The sequence below is a fragment of the Pyrgilauda ruficollis genome, unplaced genomic scaffold (assembly GCF_017590135.1).
Source record: "Pyrgilauda ruficollis isolate IOZ18807 unplaced genomic scaffold, ASM1759013v1 scaffold30, whole genome shotgun sequence".
Lineage (NCBI taxonomy): Eukaryota > Metazoa > Chordata > Aves > Passeriformes > Passeridae > Pyrgilauda > Pyrgilauda ruficollis.
The window spans coordinates 3366703-3392042 of NW_024524378.1; the positions used below are offsets into that span (position 1 = coordinate 3366703).

General features: G+C 37.0%; 1 protein-coding gene across 3 annotated transcripts in view; it reads left to right on the top strand.

The window, feature by feature from the left end:
• The window catches only part of NSMAF (neutral sphingomyelinase activation associated factor), a 39386-nt gene extending 14750 nt beyond the window's left edge, over nucleotides 1-24636 (top strand). For all 3 annotated transcript variants that reach the window (XM_041473684.1, XM_041473683.1, XM_041473685.1), the window contains 25 exons: nucleotides 1043-1114; nucleotides 1479-1526; nucleotides 1652-1704; nucleotides 2211-2340; nucleotides 4145-4216; nucleotides 5035-5143; nucleotides 7190-7366; nucleotides 8319-8398; nucleotides 9798-9888; nucleotides 9982-10045; nucleotides 10166-10217; nucleotides 11175-11295; nucleotides 11682-11813; nucleotides 13581-13623; nucleotides 14060-14223; nucleotides 15672-15780; nucleotides 17213-17271; nucleotides 17722-17789; nucleotides 19369-19436; nucleotides 19668-19791; nucleotides 20527-20610; nucleotides 21627-21777; nucleotides 22169-22271; nucleotides 23240-23349; nucleotides 24283-24636. In XM_041473684.1, the coding sequence (XP_041329618.1) occupies nucleotides 1043-1114; nucleotides 1479-1526; nucleotides 1652-1704; nucleotides 2211-2340; nucleotides 4145-4216; nucleotides 5035-5143; nucleotides 7190-7366; nucleotides 8319-8398; nucleotides 9798-9888; nucleotides 9982-10045; nucleotides 10166-10217; nucleotides 11175-11295; nucleotides 11682-11813; nucleotides 13581-13623; nucleotides 14060-14223; nucleotides 15672-15780; nucleotides 17213-17271; nucleotides 17722-17789; nucleotides 19369-19436; nucleotides 19668-19791; nucleotides 20527-20610; nucleotides 21627-21777; nucleotides 22169-22271; nucleotides 23240-23349; nucleotides 24283-24377 (2379 nt within the window). In that variant the 3' untranslated portion in view covers nucleotides 24378-24636. The remainder of the gene's footprint in view (nucleotides 1-1042; nucleotides 1115-1478; nucleotides 1527-1651; nucleotides 1705-2210; nucleotides 2341-4144; nucleotides 4217-5034; nucleotides 5144-7189; nucleotides 7367-8318; nucleotides 8399-9797; nucleotides 9889-9981; nucleotides 10046-10165; nucleotides 10218-11174; nucleotides 11296-11681; nucleotides 11814-13580; nucleotides 13624-14059; nucleotides 14224-15671; nucleotides 15781-17212; nucleotides 17272-17721; nucleotides 17790-19368; nucleotides 19437-19667; nucleotides 19792-20526; nucleotides 20611-21626; nucleotides 21778-22168; nucleotides 22272-23239; nucleotides 23350-24282) is intronic.
• The last annotated feature ends 704 nt before the right edge of the window (nucleotides 24637-25340 follow it).

Genomic DNA, 25340 nt, shown 5'->3' on the forward strand with positions numbered 1-25340 from the left:
GTGCTGGAATTGAGTAATACATTTTATCTTCCATGTCTTTCTTTGATTGCTTCAGATCAATTACAAAACACTGAGCTCTTGTCTTTGAATGTGGCTGGAGAGCTAGAGACAACTGCTCACAAAAACTGTCACATTGTTGGCTGTAAGCAATACTTGTAGACCATTCACTAGGATTTCTGAAAGCTGTATTTTTTTCCTGTTGAAGGAAAACGATGCTCTAGGTGAAATGTTGCAAGGCTTTTATCTAAATTGCTACTGAATTTAATATCTCCCTATAATCCAGTTCCATTTGCTTTTTGAAGCGTGCTTTCCTCTTGCTGTCAGTTCTACCAATGTCTTTCTTTAGTCTTACTGATTACTTTGTTGCCTTTTTTTTAAGTCTAGCCTGAGAAATCACAAAATGCTACAGAAACATGTTGATATAGTTTTATACTACATTCAGGGGTCATGAAAGTATTCAACAACCTTTGCTAAATTTGAGTTGTGATTAAAGCTAGTGCCAGTTGATCCATACACATACTTTTAATATACTTAAGTAAAAGCAGGAATATCTACTATAAAATGACGCTTAAGAAGGCTGGGAAAACTTCGTAGGGGAAAAATGAGTGTGCCACATAAACTGGTTGATGTGTCAGTGAGGCTTTTGTGAATGACTAGTCAAAATAGACTGTGACTGGATTTGGGATCTTTTCAGCTCAAAACTACTTATGTAGATGAGAGTGACTAACTTTTTTAGCCTAGTCTTTAAAGATTTGATGGGCTGGTGTCTTTCATCTATAAGAAATACAGTAGCTGTTTAAAATGTAACATGTAATTTGCTAGTTTTACACTTGCATGTGTTTAAAATAGATATTAAAATAGGCAGAATAGGTACTACTTTTCATTTATTGATGTTTGCACTATATTAACTTACTCACTTCAGAGCTATTGTGCTGTATTGTATTAGACAACACTGCACAGAGAACTTTCCTAAGGGAAGATATTTTTTTTCCACTGAGTTCTATTTGAAATTAATTCATAGTAAATGTACTTTTAATTTTAGGGTAGAGCAGAACACTTATTCCAACTGGATGTTGCTTGGAAAGTAGGAGATGTTGTGCGAACTCTACATCAGGTATGTGGCTATTTGATATCCTTGCATAGTTCATCACAGCATCTTTTGATTTTTAGTGTAGAGCTGTATTTGTACTCAAGGTGAAAACCTTGAAGTATCTATTTTTAAAATGTGGACTTGAACACAGCATCTAGTTCTGACAGCTATTGTAAGTGACCCATATTAGCTTTCAGTATGCAGGGTGGTACTAAGCAAAGTAGTAACATGGCAGTAGAAGTGAATAAATATGTGCTACTTTGAAAAGAAATCATAATAGATCTTTTAGTGTGCCATCACCAAGAGTGCTAAAGCCCTGCCTGTTTCTGTGGACTTCTGAGCTGTGTGGGACATCTTTGTGCTATTTCACTTAAAGTGCATTGTTTAGCTTTACAGGGCTTCTTGTCTAGATAAGATGGGAGATCAAGCTGCCATGGTGAGTATCAGATTATTTCTAATATCCCTCTTTAATAATGAAATTGTGATAGCACTGTTTAATAATTAAGTTCTCACTGCATTTGAATCAGATACCATATTAATTTTTCTTTCCTTCCACATTAGATAACTGCTATATTACAATCACGCTTGGCTAGAACTTCATTTGATAAATACAGGTACTTTTCTAATCACTTTCTACTGGGAAATCATTTTCATCTTGTTGGTTGATTAGTCTACTGCACTGATAGTTAGATGGCTGGTTGAGTTAGTGTAAGTTATCTAATTCAGAGAGTTAGCTTCCTAGTATTCTGAAGCATCTGGAATGTCGAGTGGGAAAGTCTGTGTTGAGAAGATGAATGTGTTACTTTGTCTCCAAAATGTTTCATTTCTCTGTGAATTTGTTGCAATTGGGCACCAGTGTATGCCAAATGAAACTATAGTTCTAGGGAAATCAACTGGTTTACTGCCCTGAGACTGGAACAGAATGTAGCAGTATTCCTGGAGTGCCTGTTAAAGTGGTGGTCCCAAAAAAGAACTTTATTCCTGTGTAAAATAGGCTTAGTGAAGTCCCCATTCTGATGTCCCAAGGCTATAAGCTAACTAAAACCTTTCTAAGTAATTTAAGGGTGCCTCTACCAAAGTAAGAACTGGAGGTAAACTTACTCCTTTTCTTCACTTGTAGATTTCAAAGCATTTCTGAAACGCTGCATATGGAATGTAAAGCAGAAATGGTGACACCACTGGTGACTAATCCAGGGCATGTGTGCGTTAGTGATGCTAACTTGTACTTCCAGCCTCTTAATGGACATCCTGTAAGTGCCTCATAGATGGTCTTGCTTACAATGTGAGCACGCTGCCCTGCTAGTGGACAGTTTTAATTCTCTGTACTTTTTCTCTGAAATGCACGTAGAGCACATCTCCAAGGCAACTATTTTCAGTTATATTTAGAAGGTCATTAGCTTTCCTTTGATCTCTGCTGCATTCAGTGTATCTCTCTCTCTGAGGCTTCATTCTGTGCTAACTTGCTTAAAGTTTACCTCCTACTGACAAAGCACAAAATGTCCTTTGTTCATTCTCTATTAATATTTGAAGATCACTATCTATTACATTTCATTTAAGATAAATTTCTCAATCTTAGTCTGATACTGTTCCAATTTAGTAAGAGCTTTATATACATGTGGTTTACTTTGGGAGCTCTTAGCTAGGTTTTCTATTAAACTGACCACTTCTTTCTCTGGAGGAAAACTGAGTGTGTGTTGCAGATGGATTATTGCTTTGGAACTTTGTCACAGAAACAGAAGTGATCATCTCAGCAGGCCACTGACTTAGCTATGATTCTGTGAAATACCTTTAGTATGGACATGACAGTAGCACAATCACCAGAAGACTTTGATTCTCAGATTAATTTTTTTTTCCCAATTTGCTTGTCAGCATGTGAGTTTACATCAGCAGCCCTGGTGCTGCTCCAGCTGGGTATGACTGGTCCTGCACACTGGTGGAGAACAGTTTGGCCAGGGATGAAGTACCAAGCTAGACCCATCCTCCAATCCCAATGCTGAACTGCCAGTTCCCACCCCAGGGCTGAGGACTGGAGCATTCCTCTAGTGCTCTCATCCGCTGGTACCCTGTGGGGAAAGAAAGGAATCTGCCTGATTTGAGTGCCATAAGGACAAGGAAAAGACAAGAAGAAGACTGTGGAGTCTGGAGACTCAGACACAGGGAAAATAAAGGGAAAGCTCTGAGTGCTCTGAAAGGAACACTGAATTAGAGAGCTCATGTCTGTAACAAGAGGAAGGAATGTTTGAAACTAGTACAGAGAATGGAAAAAGGAATTGGAGGAAGCGTGTTTGACAAAGGAGGGAGGAATCTGGGGGACCGACTTTATAGCAGGGCCTTTTGCTATATGCCAAGGGTAATAGTTGTAAACTAGAACAAGATAGATTCAAACTAGATAGAGGAAAAAAATGGTTTTTGCAATTGGGGTGGTAAAACACTGGCACAGGTTGTCCAGAGAGGTGGTGAATGCCCCATCCCTGGAAATATTCAAGGTTAGGTGGGACCACACTCAGAGTAACCTGGTCTAGTTAAAGGCCTCCTTGCTCACTGCAGTGGGGTTGGACTAGAAAGCCTTTAAAGGTCCCTTCCTACCTGAATTATTCTATGATTCGGAAGTGCTGGAAGTAAGTCCAAGCAAGGGAAAGGAGTTTCAGGGGGATAACGGTGCCATTCTGGTTCCACCCGCCAGGTGGCACCCGTGGCACAGATTGCCCAGCGGCCTGATGGCTTCTCTGTAATACGGTTCATCGTGTTCTGCTGCTCTGCTGCATGAGCACTGCTGCTGGCGACAGACTCGGGGATAATACACTGCTGCTTACTTACTCCTAAACTGCTCTGCTGCTCAGGCAAAAACCAACAGCAAAGACAAGCTTCCTCTTTCTAACATAACTGCTTAGCATCACTATTCCACCGCTAGAATGACGTGGATGGATATTATTTTTATATTGCTAATATCTGTAGTCAAGAAAAACTTTCGATTTTCAGAGGAGGGTAAGGTAGAAGAACATAAACCTACTAGAATGTCTCCATCTTTTCTTTCCCCTCCCTCATCCCCCGCAGAAACCAGTAGTACAAATAACACTGCAAAATGTGCGTCGCATCTATAAAAGAAGACATGGGCTGATGCCACTGGTAAGCTCAAGTATTTATTTTATTTTATTGTCTTGCTGTATATATGGTTTCTTAACGGAACCAGCTGAAACAGTCTGCACCATTAGGTAAAACTCTGTATTAAATTCTTAAAAACTCTGTATTAAATAGTGATCAGTACTCAATGATCCTTTCCGGTTCTTTAAGTGTTCTCTTTTCCTGTGTTTTCAAAAAGATGAAAACAGAGTGAATTCTGACAAGGGTGAAAAACTTCTTTCATAAGCAGTCAGCATAGGAGAAGGGAGTACCATTAGGGAGCAATTAATTCCATTTATCTCAAGCACCTATCACAGGACAGAAAGAATTTCTCTCTCTTGGTGTATTTTCTCTGGATTGATTAATGGAGGAAGTTTTGTCGCTGCTTCATATTGAGACTAATGTGGAGCGATGATTCCTGCTGTACGTGACTGAGGAATGTCAAGAGTTCTGCAGTGAAACCTCAGTTGTGTGCTTTCAGTGTTAGTGCTGAAATTTCAATCTTGCAGAATTTTTTAGTCTCAAAACACATTTAAACCAAATATACTTTTTTTTGCCTAAGCAAATGGAGTAATGCAAAGAATTAAATATCGATCACCTAGGCTTAATTAGTCCAGACAGAGACAATCTATTGGCTCAGTGTAAACTGAATGCTGTTGTGTTTGGAAATAGAAAATTTAGTATGTTAGATTTTGTGGGCAAAGCTGCTACCCCGTATAGAGTCATAAGACTTATTAGTAACTGGAACATTCTGTTAAAAACCACAAGTACTACAGCTTGTTAATAGTTGCTCTCATTTGTTTTTCCCCCCTTTAACATTTCAGGGACTTGAAGTATTTTGCACAGAAAACGATCTATGTTCTGACATCTACTTGAAATTCTACAACTATCAGGATCGAGATGAGGTCTATCGCCTTATTGCAAAATATATAGGTTTGGAGTATTTATTTATTAATGTAGTGTGTAGTACCTTTTGAAGGGAAATTTGCCTGGATTTTTCTCTGTTGGTGTGTGGGAAGAATGAGAAAAATAAACAGATATATAGCTTGTAACAATTTTTAATAGAAATGAGCAAAGATCAGAACGAATGTTGTGAAATGGCACCAGTTTGGTTGTGTTTGAAAAGCTGAATATGAAAGCTGAGGAGGCTTTATTGAGGCAAAACTAATTTTTTTAATTAGCCACTTGATATGCACTGTCATTTAACAGCCCTCTTTCCCCCCTTCAAAAAAAAAAAAAAAAAAACAAACAACAAAACAAAAATCAAACAAATGAAACAAAGCCACAAAACACTATCTTCAAAGTAAGGGATAAATAAGATCCACTCAGCTAAATTGTGTTTTGCTGAAAAAATATAGACTAGCTTGTGTGTGGATCCCCTAAGTCCTCAGTTAAGACCCCACTGAAAAACTTCCTGTAATAGGTGGATTTACAGTGCACACATAAGTGCCCGAACTTTCCTCAGTTTTAGGAGTAGTTGACGAAAATTACCATTCTGAAACAGATGAATTCTCATTTCTATTAAATTTTGTACGCGTTAATTCCTAGAAAGTGATGGTTATTTTTTTGGCAGATTGTAAACAGAAACTTCCTAAAATGTGTGTGTCCTGGAAAAAAAAGGAAGAAAAAGGATGACCTTTTCTATAATTTGAAATATTGAAATCCATATTTACTGCCAATATTGAAAATGTTTATGTAAATTTTATGCTATTTTATTGTTGTACCAGGACTCTGGTTCTGTTTCAATGAATTCACCTAAATATCAGTTGACATTTCCCTCCTGCTTCACAAAGAAACATGGAAAGGCCACAAAGCAATGATAACTTTGTTTTAGAACTGTTTTAGTATTTTATATTTTTCTTTGGAAAGGAAATAGATTCTGACATCATTTTCTCTGTTGTTAAAATACCTGCATGCTGTTACCCTACTTCAGACTTATTCTGGATAATTTTCTAAGGTGAAATTTCAAGGTGTAGATGAAAATGCTGATGATGTTGGGGCTTAGAAATAAAAAATGGTGAGCCCTTTCCCTAAAAGTGTTTGTAGCACCTTGGTATTTCTCTGGCAGTAGAAGAGCCTCTCTTTGTACATGCTAATGCTTTTTACTTGTAGAATTTAAAGTCCTAAAGTGAAGGAAAGATTGGACTGTGTCTTTCCAGTAAAGAAAAGACAGGAAAATGTCTTTCCATCTTATGCTGAAATAGAGAGTAAAGTAGAGGCTTGCCATAATCTAATCCAAGTTTCTTTCTTGCCATCATGCTATGGTTGCAGTCCTTCAATTCTACTATTTCAGGCACTTGCCCAGGTGCTGCATACAGAATCAATGGAAGAAAGTTTAAAAATAAATAAATAACCCAGTTTTCCAGCAGCATGTGTTGACATTACAGCTAATAAGTAGGGTAGTGCGTTTTGAATGTACTGACCTCCTGCCTATACTTCAAAGAGAACTCCAGTGCGTAATTCCTACTTTTTTGAGTGTGAGCCAATTTTCTTTTCCTCTACTCTGTTTCAGTGGATCTGAAATTAAGTCCTGTTCATGTACATACATGACTTCTTTCCACAAGTTACTGATAGTGGGTGTCATTGGTGGCAGTAGGAAAATATATTTAGTTTTTTTCTTGACTCAAGCAGAACTGCTTCTAGAAACTTGAAATCCTAAAGGTTACCAGATTGCTGAGAGATGTTCATGGTCTGCAAATATTTTTCCATTCCTATGTAAATATGCATCCATTCTTACTGTGTTTGGTTTCCACACTCCTTCTTTATTATTTTTTTTTTGGCTAAATGCAATTGAGACCCAGAGATATTAAAAAATATGTGAAGTGTGGTAGGTATGGCAACATGAAGTTGCCAGTTAATTCTGACTTGTTCTATTAAGAAACTGTGCCCTTAGTTATTGAACAATGTTAATCACAGTATAATTTTGGGGCTAAACTCCAAACCTCCCAACTCTTAATGTTTTGTTTTATTTTATTTTAGAAAATCATATTGCAGAGCACACAGCTGAAAGTTATGTGTTGCAGTGGCAGCGAGGACATATATCAAATTACCAGTATCTTCTCCATCTCAACAATCTGGCTGATAGAAGCTGCAACGATCTCTCCCAGTATCCTGTGTTTCCTTGGATCATAGCAGACTACTCTAGTTCAGTGTTAGGTATGTGTATATGAAAAAGCATGTTAGTGCATCATGACCAACCTGAAATGGGGCAGAGGGACTTTTACACTGCATAAACTTCATGTCACATCAAAATGAACCTGGCATTAGTGGTGTTTTCTTGTGGCCTTACCCCTCTCCTTTAGCTTAGGGGAAAAAATGCCTCACCTTTTTCTGTTAAGTATTGCACTCCTCAGATACAGAGTATGTACCAAACATCTGCTTAGTTGCTTTGCAGATCAGCAGTACTGAGCATTCAAATATGTTGTGATTCTTATAAATGGAAAAGAAGCAGTAAAATTATTTTTTTTTCTTTTTTAACAAGTTGGATGCACTGAAGTGTGTAGAATCCAGGTGTTCTTTTAAAATTCTTAGCATTGCAGATTGAATGCAAGAGGCTGACAAGGCTTGTGCCTAAATAGGCTCCTTGATTAAGGGTCGTAGTGCAGTTTGTGTTGGGATTTTGTCCTTTTGAGGACTGTGTCCCTCTGCAAGAAGCAGAGTAGGGGAATCTTGTGGTATTCATCAGCACCTGCTCAAACACTTCAATCTGATTGTATGGTGAGACTTAACTGTAGCCTGACAGAATCGTTAATGAGTAGGAAGAAAATGATACCAGCTGCTTTTGTGCCTTTGGTAGCAGTACCTTGATTACATGATACTACTTGTAATAACTGCCCCATAGATTAACTATTAGTTCTTAAGCAAGAGATTTGAGATTATACATACTTGGCAGGAAGATGAGTAGCTATTTACAGTAAGACTTTATGGGATTGAAGTTAGTAGGGAGGGAGAAAATTACTGGAGGGGTTCTGTGTTGGCTTTTGTTTGCTTTGTTGCTGCTTGGATAGGCTGGGGGGTTTTTCGGTTTGTTTTTAAATATTGATTAGAGTACATTAAAGTCTAGTAGAATGCTTGGAGTCTATAACCAAGCATTTGGTTTGTTTTTAAGATCTGACAAAGCCTGAAACATTTCGTGACCTTAGTAAACCAGTTGGTGCCCTGAATAAGGAAAGGCTGGATAGACTTGTGGTATGTATATCTTGATATTTATATGCTGAACATTTTGTGCCTTGTACATATTGGCAATAAAAGGAGCTTTGTCCAGCAAGCTTTGGGAATTACGTCTTAGGAATTATTCTATTAAAAGTTAGCTATAAACTTTATCAAACATACCTAAAACCATTCCACATTTATTTTCCAGCTTAATTTCATCAGAACTGGTTTTGTCAGTACTAATTTAAAATTATTTTAATCCATTTCCTCTCTCTTACTTCCTTTTCATATGTGTATACTTTTGAAAGTTTTGCCTTACTTTTAAAATAATATTCTGAAATCAAATTTTTAGAGATATATATGGTAGCACTGGGATGCTATAAACATACATGGGTTTATGAAACTTCAAAACCCATGGATTTAAGTGCGTAATGTAAAACACATGTTTGAAAGAAGTAAGAAAGAGTAGTAGAAATCTTAAATATTTCCATTTAAGAAAAATACTGCATTTGAGGGAAAGTGCTTTAAAGGGAGGAAATTTGGATCCATGGAGGTCAGAGTAGCAACTTAAAAATTCTATATACTTACAATAGTGCACGAAGTTTTTCTATTTCTCAAGGTAGGTAGGCTTTCCTTTCATAAGCTGTCAAACACATACTTAGAGACTTAGAAGGTCCTCAGTTACTTTGCTTTTAATTATTTGTGTAAAATTATTGTCTTCTGTGGAAAGTTAATTATTGCAAAATAATTTATGGAACACTAGAAAAAAATACTGCCAGAATAACTCCATTATATTGATAAAATATAATATAAATCCATTATGTTGATAAAAAGATTAAAATATTTCAGAATCATATAGCTGCCTAAGATTGTTTAAGGCAGAAGAATATGAACAATATTGTGTTTACAGTAACAGTAAATAAAGTCTTCCTTCTAAGATCTGACTTTCCTCAAACTGTTATTGGCTTCATGCTTATTGCAGTAAAAGTCATTCTGTTTGTATTATGATATGTTTTAGAGTAATGCATAGGAGCTTCAGACAGGAAGGAATCTCCCAGGTTGATGGAAGTCATATGTTCTTCCATACTCTTATGAATCTTCATGTGAAAGACAAAAAGGAAGCATTTGTTTGCACTTCTTTGAATTGGAGTCACTGTAGTTATATGCTGAAGTGAGAGAGGAAAAAAAACACTGAAAACCTGATAGTTCTGGATGATCAGTTTTGACAACCATTTTGCCATATTGATTTACTGCTTTGATTAAAGCTGCATGGATATTAGAACTTAAGAGTTTATTTTATCATTAGAAGAAAAATTGAGGGTGGGTGATCCTAATCTGTGCCTTTAGAAAGAAACAGTGTGTATGTGTTCAGTATTGAGGCAAAGCATCAGTGCTGATTTGAAACAGATGTTTCTTTCTCCTTCCTATGCTGCAGACACGTTACCAGGAAATGCCAGAGCCCAAGTTCATGTATGGAAGCCATTATTCTTCTCCGGGTTATGTTTTGTTTTATCTCGTTAGAGTTGGTAAGACACCTTTTATATGCTCTCTGAGCAGACAGTTACCTCCAAAGCAGACAAGGTTTGGAGCAAGCTGATGCTGTTTTTCCTTCTCCTTAGCTCCAGAATACATGCTCTGTCTGCAGAATGGAAAGTTTGATCATGCTGACAGAATGTTCAACAGGTTTGTTTACATTTTGTCTATAACTAGGCTGGTTTTGTTTTCAAGTATGCATCCATGGGGAGTGCAAAGACTTAAAAATATTTTTTTTTAACAAATGTGTGATTGATCTGTCTTACCTAGCATTGCAGAAACCTGGAAAAACTGTTTGGATGGTGCAACAGATTTCAAAGAGGTAAATAAATGGCTGGAAAATTATTCCAATCTTCTCATCTGTGCTTAGCTTTCTCATCTACTGTTGATTTGAGAGTGTTTGGAGTGTGTTAGGTTGTTTTCTGTTGTTGCTTTTTGGTTTTGTTTTTGTTTGTGCGTTTCAGTTGTGTGGGTTTGGTTTTTTGGTTTTTTTGTAAGGCTGATGACTTCATTTTATGAATCCTTTATTAACCGTATACTAATTCTATGTAAACTCCATGTTTGCTCATCTGTGCCTGCTTTCTGGCTTTTAGTTTAACAGAAGTATCATTGTGAATGTTAATGGAAATGGGAATCACCAGAGTGTAGATTAAGGCTGAAAAGACAATTTTATGTATTATCTGCTGGAATCTTGTAAGGATTGGCTGTATTGCAATGTTACATCCAGAGAGTTAAACTGTAGAAGTAGTATCTTGGGTTTTTGAGCCTTTAGAAATTCTAACTTGTGTTGAGAAGAATAAACTGTCATATAGTAAATACTGTTGAATTTCTTTATCAAAGAAACATTATTTAATACAGTGATGCTTTAAAAAAAATAGTCTAGAGTTAAGGGTTAGATATGGTGGTATTTAAATAATTGATTTAACCTCTGAAATTTGTCATAATTTAAATGTTATTCTAGATTTTAGCCTTGACTCTTACTTGATGTCCTAAAAATGAGAGCGTAGCTATGCAATGAGAGTTCTGAAGATACTCGTAGATGTTATGGATTCATGTGTCACATATTACTTGTTAAAAATGTGCCATTCTGAATTTTAGCAGTTTAGCTCAGAGAACTGTCTTGTAGGGAAAACCTGGAAACTTTAGGGCTGCCCAACTTTAGGACTTGACATATGAACTTTAATAACTTTCTTGCCACTGAATGATATGTTTAAGTGATGGAAGCTAAGCTAATATCAAAACTTAGTTGGTTTTTTTTGTTTGTTTTTTAAAATTCCAGTTGATTCCAGAATTTTATGAAAATGATTCTAGTTTTCTAGTAAATAGTTTGAAGTTGGACTTGGGAAAAAGACAAGGTGGAAAGATGGTTGAAGATGTAGAGCTTCCACCTTGGGCATCAGGTAATAATACTCAAACTTCTTGTATTATTAAACTTCTTTAAGTTAAAGACTTGTACTTTTTGGTTCAAACCAAACTTCTTGTATTATTAATTAATTCAAGATTGATTTGTATTATTAATTAATTCAAGATTAAAACTTCTTGTATTATTAATTAATTCAAGATTGCTGGAATCATTGTTCTTCCTCAAAAATGTCCATTCCGGTTTCTTCTAAATGAACTCTTTCTTTAAAGCACTGACATAATTAGTAGGTGCTTTTTATTTTTATAAGAAAATTGATATTTAGTGTGGGGTGTTTTATTGACTTTTTAAGAATGAGGAGGAAGATAGATGAATGCCAGTACTGAACGGGATATTTTCTCCTTTAATTAACCTTTATCTTGTCAGGTCCTGATGACTTTCTTCAGAAGAGCCAAGAGGCTTTAGAAAGTCCGTATGTATCAGAGCATCTTCATGAATGGATTGACATCATATTTGGCTACAAGCAGAAAGGAAGTGAAGCAGTTGCAGCTCACAATGGTAAATACACATTTATAGAACTAGCAAAAAAAAAAAAAGGGATGCCTCAATTAGGCAGGAATGATAAATCACAACATAGCTGTAATGTTTATTTTGTTTTGAGTGTTTATAACTGTGCTTTGAATGCTTGATCCTTATTGGAAATAGTGACTTATTGAGCAGTATTGCCTTCATGGTGATTTGCATCTTTGAAGATGTGCTTCAGAGGGTGGACAAAATGATTCTGTAGCGTTGCTGGGAATTGCTTGCACATCACAGTGTGGCAATATAGCATGGAATTAGTGTTTCCCAATTAAAAATGGAAGCCTGCAGGGTCTCCAAATGAACATGTATTTAGCCTTCCTCCACTGTAATTTCAGTGAGAGAATCTCAAAACAAGCTCCCCTGAGACAATTGGCAAGGGAAAGAATGGGCTAATGGGTTCCAGGTCTTCAGAACAAGAATGAAGGGAAAAGTGTGTGTTGGTTTGTCCTTGGTTGGTTTATACGTACATGTGACTGCATGTGAGACATTTCACTGTTTGCAGCCTTACTCTGAACATGTTTCTAGCCACTATGGGGATCCCCCTTACAAAGGGGGATGTTTTTATGTTACTGCTGTGAAGCTGTGTTCATTTACACCTAATAGTATTACCAATGATTAACTTATTCATCAGTCTGATATTTTAGCTGTGTATGTTACTACCCAATAAGGATGTGCCCTCTTTAAAACAAGAGTAACAGATCAGAATTTTAGGGTATTTATTCCAAAAACCCTGATCCTTTTGAAGAACTTCTAGTAACAGGAAATGTTGAAGTAGTTTGCACTTAAAGATGTAATAAGTTTAGAAAGAAAACCTTCCTATAACAGTGGTGAGGGTAGAAATAAGCAACATTTTGGTGCTCAGCACTTTCTAACTCCAGAATAAGATAGTTGAGATAGCAAGGATTGTTTTCCTGGGGTTTGTTTGGTTTTGGGGTTTTTTTGCTGTTTGGTTGGGGGTGGGTTGGGTTGTTTTCCTGCTGTTCATTTCTTTCCAGTGTACTTTCTCTGTGTGTCCTTAACATAGGATTGGCTATTTTTTAGAATGTAGGATTTGGCATCCAGTCATACTGTGAGGATAAGTGTCAATTACAATGTACCACAGACTTTAAATACAGTAAATCAGCATATAAATTATGTCACCTATATTTTTACCACTCAAAAGAGACCACTAATGAGAGCACTTTTTATGCATAATGTGCTGCTTCTGATGCAGTATGGATTTTTATTAGCATAATGAATTGCAGACATTTAAGTAGATAAGAGAGTCAGAAAGGATCTGTGTATGAATGAACTTTGGTCAAAGTAAATATTCTTAAGCAGAGGCCTCAAAGTCATTTGCGTCACGGCAATTCACCTGGAAAGGTGAATACACAGATCTTTCTGATCATTCTTTATTACTTTCTGTTCCCTGTCTGAAAATTAACCAAAGATCCAGTTATGCAACTGTGCTTGCTTTCTTATTTATCTGTTTATTTATTTATTTATTGGGGGTAGGTATTTAACAAAGCTTAAGTAAGGAGCCTTCCTCTATGAAAGTACTGATTCCTTCTGAAACTTTCTGAAAATCTCTTGGAAGTTCTAAGTTTTTTCAGGTTAAAAAAAACAGGATTAAAATGTAAGACCTCAAACTCTAATGCCTGCTGAAATAGTTTATTTGTGAGTAGAAATGCAGCTCTGTTTGTAGGAAGACAAACAAAATGAGCCTTGTATATCTACATTGTACAAATAAACTTTTTTTTCCAGTGTTTCACCCATTAACTTATGAAGGAGGAGTGGATTTAAACAGGTAATTAACAAGAATCTGAATGTTTTTGTTAAAGCAGTTAGCTAAGTTTCTCAGTATCTCTTCAGGTTCTCTGCCAGCTCTAAAAGGGCTCTGTACAGGAATGGTGTTCCTCTTCCATTTTATACTCCCAAATATGAAGAGAAACAGCATCATATTCTCGGTTTTAGCTTGCATTGAAAGACTGTTTCTTAAGCATTTCTTCAGTCTGGCTTTTCTGCAAGTTCTTAATTTTTTCAGTCATTGAGACTTGTTATTTTACATGAACAAAGTTACGAAGCTGTTATATGATTGTAAATCTGCAGTAAATCAGCTCTATAAGAATATATGATGGCCTGTAGTGCTGTAATAACTGCACACACAGTTCCATGCTTTTGGGGAAGGGGAGGGAAAAAAGTTCTTGCCTCCTTGGCCTAATTATATATCTTGCTTTATAAAGTATTATGGACCCCAATGAAAAAGTAGCTCTGCTGACACAAATCCTGGAGTTTGGACAGACGCCAAAACAATTGTTTACAACCCCTCATCCTCAAAGGAAAATTCAGAAATTGAAAAGCTTGTCTCGAACATCTAGTCACAGCATTTCCATAGCCGAGTCTCCAGGTAAATGTTTAATAGATAAACTAACAATGTGAAGCATTTGTAATTTTGAGTAGTTTCTTTCTCCCACAGGATCTCATTATACAACTCTCTTGGCTACTTTCCCTGTAATCCAACTCAAGATAAATCCATGAACTAAATCTTACAGAAAAACAAAACTAGACCAGTTTCAAATTTCAAAATACAGGTGTTGCCCTGTATTTTACCTTCTGTTCCAGTGGTCTCCTCTGGAACTATTCAACCTGTGCTTCTGAAGCTGTGGGAGGGCAATCATCCCTAGCCTTTCCTGACACTTTAAATTCAAGCTGATGTGACAGCAGTTTCAATGACCATATCTGCAGGCATTCTAAATGGTGCAAAGATCTGTTTGGGTTTTTAACAGGAATGTCTTAGGGGTAATCAGTTAATTAGCTTGATCAAAGTAAACCCTAAGAACTTAAATTAAGCATCTCAGTTTGTTCTCCTTTTCCATGACTTGAATGAAAATTTGAAAGGACATATATTTCCCCCTATACTTCCCCTATACTGTAGGGATGGTGTGGATTGAATAACTTTCTTCTAAAAAGGATTGTAATACCCTCACAGGCATTACAATTGCCATTCAAGGCAGGACTTAAACCACTTCTCCAAAACTAAGATGCTGTTGTCTTCATAATGTATATAGTGATGTAACTATAAATTGGGCTGAAGATTCAGCCCAGGTATCACTTGGAAAGATTTTTCTCATTTGATTGCCTCCAATTCACTTACCATTTGATGGCCTTCACTTTTAAGCAGAGGAGTGACAATGAGGGCTACTTGGCATGGCAACCTGTAGCATCCAATGGCAAGAGGAGCTTTGAGAGTTGTATGTGGTGATAGTAATGGTCATGTATTAAATAGATTTGCTGCCTAAGTCATTAATTCACTCATCAACAGTTTCTCTTGGGTTTGACCTCTTTACAATCTACATCTAATGGTCTCAATTTTGTTGCATTTTTAATCCCTTAACATTTGCAACAGGGAAATGAAGTTGTGACACTCTTAACATAATGCAATAGAATAATAAATGCATATACATCATTGTAGCAGTAAATGGCTTTTCTAGTTCTTTTCCATCTGAAAAGCCCTTGACATTTCAAAGAACATCAAAACATTGCAGCAGAGTTTTTAAGTTTTCTTTTTTGTTTGTTTGTTTTCCATTTTGGAATTACATTCCATAAAGTCTGCAGTTTAAAAGCACTAATTTGGTGAGAAAAGTCGTATTTTTGACTCTGTAAGCCTATGCAAATTCAGTAAGAGATTTAGGGGAAAAAAAGTGATCTTGTCACTCTTTGCATTAGTCTAATGATCTTATTCCTGGAGTTCTGCATGATTTCTGTAATTTCATATTTGTCAGCTACCTAGGTATTTGAAACATGTCTTTTTATTTTCTATTTGTGATGGAACTGTACTGTGGCATTTTATTGCAGTTTCTCCAAATGAAGAATCATTTGAAGATTTGACAGAAGAAAGTATAACACTTGCCTGGAACAATATTGCCAAACTAAAATTAGATACGCAGTGTAAAATTCACAAAGAGTAGGTACTATTCTTTTCAGTCAAAATTCTTCCACTGAATTGGGTGGGGGATCTGTGTATCAATCTGAATGATGGGTTAGGGTTTAAGGTAAATACTTTTCTTTGGGAGATGACTTAGTGATTTGATTATGCAAGATGAACTTGAGTATATGATGGGTTATGAATCCTGAGAAGGTATTTGTCAGCTTGATTTTTGCTATTGCTTTTCCTTAGCTCTAGATCTGTATAAGTTCATTATCATTTTAGTACCTGAAGCAGATATTGATTACTCTTCTCTAAAACTGATAACAGCAGCCAGATAAAGACTTCCATTAATTTTTTTATAATGCCAGGAGGACACAGCTTCATCCCATCAGATTTGAAAGGTTAAACACTTGAGTTGTTCCACTGTACACGTCAAGCTGCTGCTGCATGAGCAGTTTGCCAAGTCTCCAGCTATAGGTTTTCAGTTAATCCACGTACCAGACTGCTGTTCTGGTGGATTCATAGGGATTCAGGAGTCAGTAGGGGCACTTCCTGGGTGAACTTTGTTCATTTTTAGGTATTTTCAATGTCAGCTATATTTTAAAGAACAGGTTTTCCTTTGGCCCCATCTCTTCTCCTACTGACTGGGCTGGTTAGGAGAATTTCTTACTACCTTGGGTCCAGCTACTTTCTTGGTGACTGTAATCGAATCTCAGAAAACATTATCATGTCCCTAAAACAAGGCAATATTTGTAGTGAGAAATCTGTTACCAGATTATTAGCATCAGAGAAATCTTGATCCTGAAAAGAGACTCAAATTTCAGCTTCAGATTATTTTTATTACTTTTTTTTTTTTCCTGAAGACTGCTGAGAAATAATGAGACACAGAGCTGTGTAACAGAACTTTGGCTGTGCAGGATGCTCTGTGCTTCCTAATTCCCTGACATAAGATTTGTCTAAATTTCTTCCTGTAGTGATTTTGCCAATGTCAAATTAAAAGAGAAAAAATGTGCACGTTCCAATCTTTGTCTAAATTTCTTCCTGTAGTGACTTTGCCAAAGTCACTACAATGTCAAATTAAAAGAGAAAAAATGTGCACGTTCCAATTCCTGATACTTGAGGTTTTCAGTATCTGCTTGTAGGCAGCTTCCTGACTATTTGTAGCTACTCCAGAATTGGAAAAACTAAATGTGAAACCATTTATCTTTTCACACGGGCAAGTCCCTTCTGATGAAGTTGGAGTTCTTACAGAACACTATAGGGATCCTGTCGTGGTATTTCACATAATATGTCAAGCTATATTTTTGTCTCTAGGCAGATAACACACCACTGTAGTGTTATTAATCTCCTTGAATGTCTTAGCTCTTACAGAGCTCAAATAACAGATTTCAGCTGTAGTCTATTTACAGTATGGTGGTTAAGTTTCAAAACCTATGAAGTCACCCACAAGCTTACTTGTATTACACAGGGCAATTACTGGAATAGCAGTCACTTGCAATGGGTCTTCTGTTTTCACTACATCCCAGGGTAAGTATTGCACAGGTATTTGCCACAACCTGCAGTGTAAATGGAGATTAATGTTGTTTTTTTAACAAAATGGCATGAAACTGAAATATATATATGATGTAATTAAATAGCTTAACTATATGAATTTACTCAGTTTTAGATGACTGACTCAAGTATTTCAATATTATCTAGGCTTGGAAGATAATTTCAGTAATGGTAATAATGAAAGTTTGTCCATTTAGATACCAGAGTTCTCTTAAGAGTTTGATGAGCATGGGGTAACTGTGGACAACAATCTGTAACTGGTACAAAACAGGGTAGTTGCAGGCCCAAGCCTTATGAAGAGTTTCTCAGAGACTATGGGAAACCTGTGTCTGCTTTTCATAGTAAGATACTCAAGCAGGAGCAAAATTATTAGCTTCTAGAATATAAAATTGTCTTTTTATCTTCTATTTTGTCCCTTATCCCCAGATTCAACTTTGAAGATGTTTTCCAGAGATTCGAAAACCATCCAGAGAAGTGTGTCCTTTTCAAACATGGTAGGCTGCTGTCAAAATAAGAATGAGATAATTGGGAATCTTCTGAAAGCTGCTCAGTGAGATGGCTCTTAGCATCCATCAATGCCTCTTTTCTTTCCCCTGCCTACACAGTTGTATTGTGTGTGAATAATTCAGCAGAGTGAATTGAGACTCTCTCAGGCCACCAGAGAAACAGAGCACATTCTGCAAATATGGGGAAGAAGCATTAAATGGTTACACGGGCTCTGTTCTGAGTTGCCCTGCTGTCCAGGGAACAGCTTGTGGTAGACAGTCTGGCATGAGCAGGGATGTCTTCCTGAGCAACTCTGAACTGCCATTGGGACCAGAATTTCAAAGCTTAAATTCCACCACATGCTCACATCCAGCATTGCCTTACTGTACCCAAGTGTTTGAAGCCTGTGAGTCAGCCAGCAGAGGAAAACCAAGCACAGGGAATGGAATCTGTGCTGGGTGAAAATGAGCCATCCTTCTTCCATGAGCAATGATCTCAGCAACTTGTGAACAACACTTTCCCCCTGTTGCTAAAAGAGCTGGGAAAGAGATTCTGAATTTGATTTTCTGTGCTTGAGCACTTGGCCAGACCTGGGTCATAAAGATACACTCCTAGTTGCCATATTCAGTCTTTTATTGGTGCAAGACACCAAGATATAGCAGTTTTCTCATCTCTAGGGGGAACAAGAATGGCAAATGTGTTGCCCAGACAGAAGGTCCCCAAGTAAGTTGCAGGATCAAGACCCTGTGGTCTGCCATAGGACACATTAGCAGGTGAATCTAGATACATCAATTCCTAATCTTCAGCAAAGGAAAACTTGGGAACATTGCTTCTTGGCGCTGTGAAAATGGAGCTCTTTGACTCCTGAGCCAAAATTCTGTTTTTCATGAGGAGGCTTTGTATACTCTTATACTTCTCCCCTATAGTTTTAGTGCTGATCTAAACACTTCAAGCAATGCTAAAAGGAGTAGTGTTTACAGTCCAGCAGCTTACTGTTTTTCAAAAAGACCTAAAACATGACCAGTTATGACACCAGGTAGAAGCACTGGGCTGTGATTGTTGGTTTTTTCTATGCCATTTCTAGTGACAGAAATGTAACTGAGCAGGTATCTGTAAATAATGTTTCTTGTTGAGAGCAGTAAGAATTAGACAGTTGTATTTGTTCTTTGAAAGACCTGAGCTGATAAGGACCTGTGATGGAGAACAAACATCAAAAGAATCTGCATTTTTAGTTTCTGTTAGATATTTGTGTCTAGAATTCAGAACAGCTTACAAGATGAAGAGCTGACCCACTTACTTCTGAGTGAGGAATTGCATACCATGTGCTTGAAATACCAGTTTCTTTGGAAAGATTTATCAGTTCTGCATGTATTTCTAAATGTTTCTGCTACCTTTATTTTATAGAGATTAAGTATTCTTGATGTTCAGTGTCCAACCTCTAAGGTTTTTCTTGATCAGTGTTCATTTAACATCTGCAGGTTATTTTTATAGAATACTAAAAATGCTTCTTGTTCTCCAGAAGCATGTTAATGTACTTGAATTGGATTTGGGGTAAGAAATTGAGTATTGCTTTTTTTTTTCTTACAGGCTTTGTCATCTTGTCTAATCTTACCAGGAGATACCACTGTCATAAGTTCTTCATGGGACAATCATATGTGTGTATTTACTTCCTGTTGACTTTATTGAATTGCATGGAGTGCCTTGGTCACTGTGTTTATGGTTTTAGATAATGATACAGAAAATCATCACATTTTTAAAATAGTGTCTGTATTTCTGTTTTTTCCCACTAGATTTCTGTTAGAAACTACAGAAACATACTTACTTTATTTAGAAGAAAAACCCTTAAATTTTACAAAATGTCATGTTTTATAACCTTTTTCTGTTAGATATTTTTATTCAATTGCATTTGGAAGACAGCAAGATGTCCTCTTGGGCCATGACGATGCAGTCAGCAAGATCTGTTGGCGTGATGGGCGTTTGTTTTCTGCATCTTGGGATTCCACTGTGAAGGTTTGTAGATGGGATTGTTACAGTTGCATGACTATTTATAGCCAGCACTTTGTAATACTCAGCCAGCCAAATGCTTTGGGGTAGATGTACCTGCTGTATACAGTAATAACCTGGCTAGTATCACAGTAAATTTATTTCCAGAGTTTATTCTTTATTTAGCTTTAGCTCACCTGTTTCAAAGCTAAAGTGTTATTTTTTAGGAAATTTCATTCATTATCACTTACTGTAAAAAATGAGGATTCTGAAGGAAAACTGTATTTGTTGCAGAAACTGGAATGTTTTGTGACTTTGGCGATTGTGTTTCTTGGGTGGAATAGATTTCTAAAATGTTTAATAATTTTGTAGTTTACGTTCTTCAGCTAAGAGGAGCAGAAACTTGCTAATCTAAAGAGCATGCCTACAGTTAGGTGGAAAGATAATTTGGAAGCTAGAGACAGGAAAAACTTTCCCAAAGCCTGCTGTGTGTGATTTTTTGGTAAGTACACATTTAGTACAGTGATATACCCACTCTTAGGTAGGCTTTGTAGGCTGTCTGGAGTCAGCAGAGTTGTGTTCACCATGTGGTTCTGCTTAGGGTAAAGGAGTTCAGGTGCCATTGCTGTACTCTGCCACGTAGGCAAGGCCCACAGTGAACACAAGCAGCCCCCCCTTGTAATGTGAGAGTTCAGCACTGAAGGAACACATCTGGGGTTATATTACTGCTTCCTTGAACAAACATAACTATCTGTGTTGTAGGTGTGGCACTGTGTTCCTGGAGAGATCTTGAGCAATAAAAAACACCACTTTGAACTGCTTGCACAGTTAGAACATGATGTTAGTGTAAGTATATTGATAGGGTATCTGAGAATAAGAAAATTAATTGATTATTTAAATCATGATCTAGTGGTAAAGCACAAAGATTGGGTTAGGGGCAGAGGGGTGTATTTTGGGAAATGTGTGTAGGGGCATTTTGTTTTGGGGTTTTCACTGTCTGATGGTTCTGCAGCAGTGTTCCCTGCTTCCTGGGTTGAAAGGTCCATTTCTTGGGACTGAAGCACCAGTGTAAACAGAGGTTTCTTAATTTGTCTTGCTCAGCTTGTATGCACAGAATTTCTATGGGGGGGCAGGAAGGATTGGGTGGTTTCTGTTTGCTTCTTTGGTATTGAAAACAGATTAATCTTTTTTCAAGTGTTTTGATTGTTACAGCTTGCTCTTAATGTAAGGCAAGCAAATGAAAAAGAAATCCTGAGTTGTTTACCATGCTATCATGGTAAATATCTTAGTGAATTTCACTGTAAATATACAAACACATTGTGTGCAATGCATCATAAATGTGTAACTTTATACTTTTGTTTATAGACTCTAACATCACTCTAAGAAGATATATAGAATGACTGTGTTCTAAACCTTCCTAAAAGTTAGTTTTTTAATAGGTCACAACATTGGCAAATACTGAAACTGTTCTGATAACATTTAAGAACTGTACCAAAGAGAGGTGGTAACAGCTGATGGGTAGGAAGTTTTTTAAAAGTTAAAAATTTTACCCTTAAGGGTAGAGTCTAGCAGTTAGATGGAGAGTATTGGTACTAAAAGCAATCTAAAATGTCATTTAGCATTTCTGATTCTGCAAAGCAAAAGGTTTTTAAAATGTCTTCCAAGTGACCTATTTTTTCTTCTTATAGTTTGAATTTTTCATACTTGTACCTAATTAAGGATGTTGAAAATTAAATTCAAAGTTTTTCATAAATAAAATATCCTCTTAGGGATAATGGGCTTGTTTTGTGTATGTTTAAAACCTGTCTCAAGACGCCTCACATGAAAGAAGAGGAGAAATCACAGGATATTTAACTTCTTAGGTAAATACCATGGACCTCAATGCTGCAAATACCATCCTGGCATCTGGAACCAAAGAGGGTACCGTTAGTGTTTGGGATGTTACTACAGCAACAGTGTTGCACCAGTTGCCACATCATTCTGGGACTGTATTTCATGCTGCTTTTAGTCCTGGTATGTTGGATTTCAGTTTTTAATATGCACTGTTGGGAGTTTCACAGGGAATCTTATTCTTAATATCATGTAATATATCTTTCTTATTGGAATTACTGCTTTAAGGGGGATAGTGAGATGTTTTGGATTGTCACACATCTCCTCTGTAAAGAACTTAATTGTACACAAGGCCATGCTAGGCTGTAGACCAGTGATCTAGACTCTAAACCAATCTTGTTTGTCTTTGCTTGCTTAGAGACTTAGTTTCCAGTGAATTATTTATAGATAAGTAGGTCAGGTAATGTCACATCCAACATGCTGATCACAGAGTGCTTTGGCAACTAGAACTGAATGTCTGAACATGCTTTTTTTTTGTTGTTGTTTCTTTTGTTTGCTTCCTTCTTTTGTCCAGACAGCAGACATCTACTGAGCACAGGGGAGGACTGTTGTTTTAAAGTAATAGATGTACAAACTGGAATGCTCGTATCTTCTGTGAGCACTGAAGAGCCACAGAGGTAATGTGAGAACAAGCAGGTTACGGAGCTGGGTGGAGATGGTTGGTGACAGCAGCGTGGGAAGGGCCGTAATACTGGGAACTTTGTTTTATTGAATCACTTTTTCGAGTGCAAAGACTGACATTGTAGCATGTTGTGTGCATTATGATCAAGCTTTCCAAACTGGGCAAAATCAAAACAGCTCTCTAAGTAAACACCTTTTCAACAACAACTTTCATGTCCTTTAAGAGATGATGACAGCTGTAGCTAACCAGCTCTTCCAGCAGCTGGGCTACTGAAATGTCTAACAAGTTGAGTTTTCTTATTTGAATCACCTCCATCACGAATATTGGTTTTTTGGGTTTGTTGTGGAGGTTTTGTTTTAATGTTTTCTTTTTATTTTGATAGCCTTAAAAAAGGATTGGCTTTAAAATCAAAGACCGCTCACCTTTCTCCACCAACTGAAAAGTATACAATTATTTATGGTTTGTCAGATAAACAGATGGAATGCTTACTCAGTTACTGGAGTAAAAATACAGCTTTACATGGAATACACTTCATTTTTTTGTGGGCAAACATAATTACACATGCATGTTCACATATATATTTTCACTAGTTATTTACCTGAAAGTCATCTTTGCTTTTTAAGTGATGGTTTCAGGAATATGAAGTGGCAGAAGTGAAAGTGGTGGCTCATGAGAGCACTGGGATGTCACACGCATGCATAGCTGACTGGGCCCTCTTCTGTTATGGAACTATGTTTCATACTCTGCCAGCAGAAGGCCTGGCTGGGTCTAGGGCAGTCACTGAACCAAGTTTGGGTAATGAATCTTTAAAAGATTTTGGGAATCATCTTTCCAGAAAGACTGTGTTAAAAGATGGTTTTCTTTGGTTTCATATCTCTCTAGTTTTTTTTTGACCTAGTTGTGAAGTGTTTGGCTGTCATTATGCAAAAGCTTGACATGAACTAATTTCAGATTTACTTGCAGGTGCTTCAAATGGGATGGAAATACCATCTTATCAGGATCTCAGTCTGGTGAATTACTGGTTTGGGACCTTCTTGGAGGAAAAATTACTGAAAGAATCAAAGGGCATACAGGTATGCCTGAACTATTCCCATTCTCAAACTGAATGTGAGATTCCTATTTTCCAGCTCTTTTAGTACTGAAAAGTTTGAGAGTCATCTGCTCAGCCAGCTGGCTGTTCCTGATGTCAGCTTTACCTGAAATACCAGAATTAGAAGTAGGTGCATGTGAGCCTCCTAGGAACTCAAGTAAGAACGGAGGAATATTGCTTTGTAGAAGACTGGCCAAAGGGAAATTACTTTCAATTTTTCTACTTCACACAACATTGCAAAAGTCAACGTTTTTCTACCTGTTGGCCCTCAGATATAGTATAGACTGTACTGTATCTTTTGCCACACTGAGTCTAACAACATTAAGTAAACTTCTCTAGTAAACTTGTTCTGGATGGGGATTTATAGGCTGATTAAATGTATCTGTATAGTCTCAGTACATCAGCAACCAGGATGCGTGGAGAAAAACTACCTTAGTTTTACTAAGTCAAATTTTTAAGGCTATTTAACTAAGAACAGTTGTTTCTAACTTCTCTGCTGTAAGTTTTACATTGGAACTTGACCTGTGGAGAGATCATTCTGTAGTTGGGGACTTTTCAGAAGTGGGCTTCTGAGGCATATGCTACAAAATGTGAATACACTTTTAACATGAAAATTCCAAATGGCAGAGTGAAAAAGCTCATTCTCCCTGAATACTTTCCTTAGTTGCAATCTGCATTCTGCATAGCAGTGATGTCCCTCTAGTTCCAAAAGTGAGCTGAGGGAATGGAGCATGAGATCCTTACTGTGAATAAGAGCAGCTACCTAGGACCCTAAAATTCCTTGTAGCATATATGGTGTCAGTATAATCCAATGCTCAGACTATGCTAAACTCTCTCAAAAAATGATCTGTTCTGTCATCTCAAGTACCACACTTAATTGCATTTGGATTTACTTGTTTGTGATTTTGTTTCCCAGGTGCTGTAACATCCATGTGGATGAATGAACAGTGCAACAGTGTTATTACAGGAGGGGAAGACAAACAAATCATGTTCTGGAAACTGCAATACTAAGTGCCTTTCCCTCCAGTCATTTAAATGAACTCTAATTTTAAACCAAACCTTTTAAAGGAACTTAACTCTGTGCAATGATGGCTGCTGAAGTTCAACCAGATAGGAAGCTTTGTTCAACCACAACTTTCTATGTTATGTTGACTTCATTGAGAGCCCTTAACTTCCATAGAGTATGCATTTGTTTTTCATGGACTGTCATACTGAAATTGCTTGTGTAAAATGATATCTGATATGAAATTAAAGACTTATTTTTCTGTAATTAAAGAGCTCTTAACTTGCAGTCATTGTTTGATTTACATGGAATGTATCCTAGCTTGCTGTTTGAACTGCTTTGAAAGAAGAAGCATTTGCATTCTTAATTTAAGCCTTTTAGGGTGTGTGGAGCTTAATGCTGTCTGTCATGTGCAGTCAACATTTCTTCTTAGTGGAGATGCATGTGACTGTAAATACTGCTTTGAACACAGCAGCTGCTGTTCTCAGCAGTCCCGAGTCTGGGCTCCTAGATAGTCCTTGGCTGTGGCTACTTGCAAAGGCTTAGAACACAATGAGAAAAAATTCTCTCTTGCTGTTCCCTACTCAAAAACAGCACTGATGTATTGGTCTGAAAAGAAGACAAGCTTAAAGTTGATTTCCCTGCAGACCAGCTACACATATGTGTGTTGGGGTAAATATTCCCCTAATCCTATGCCTGAAGTTGGAGCATAAAAAGTCTATCAATCACTCTCTTTTCTCATTTTTATTACTATCCTTTTTCCTTAGTAATCTTCAGCATTTTTTTTTTCATGTTTTATTTAGTGTTCCCAACCTTCTTTAACTCAAATCATCTTTGGGATGGAATTTCAGTATGGCATTTAAACAGAGCTGCAGTTCCTGGGTTTATTCAATCCCCCAGCTGTCTTTACCCAGGAACAAAGCAATGTTGCACAAGGATTATTTTCTCTGTAGGACTTCAGGGTGTCTTTT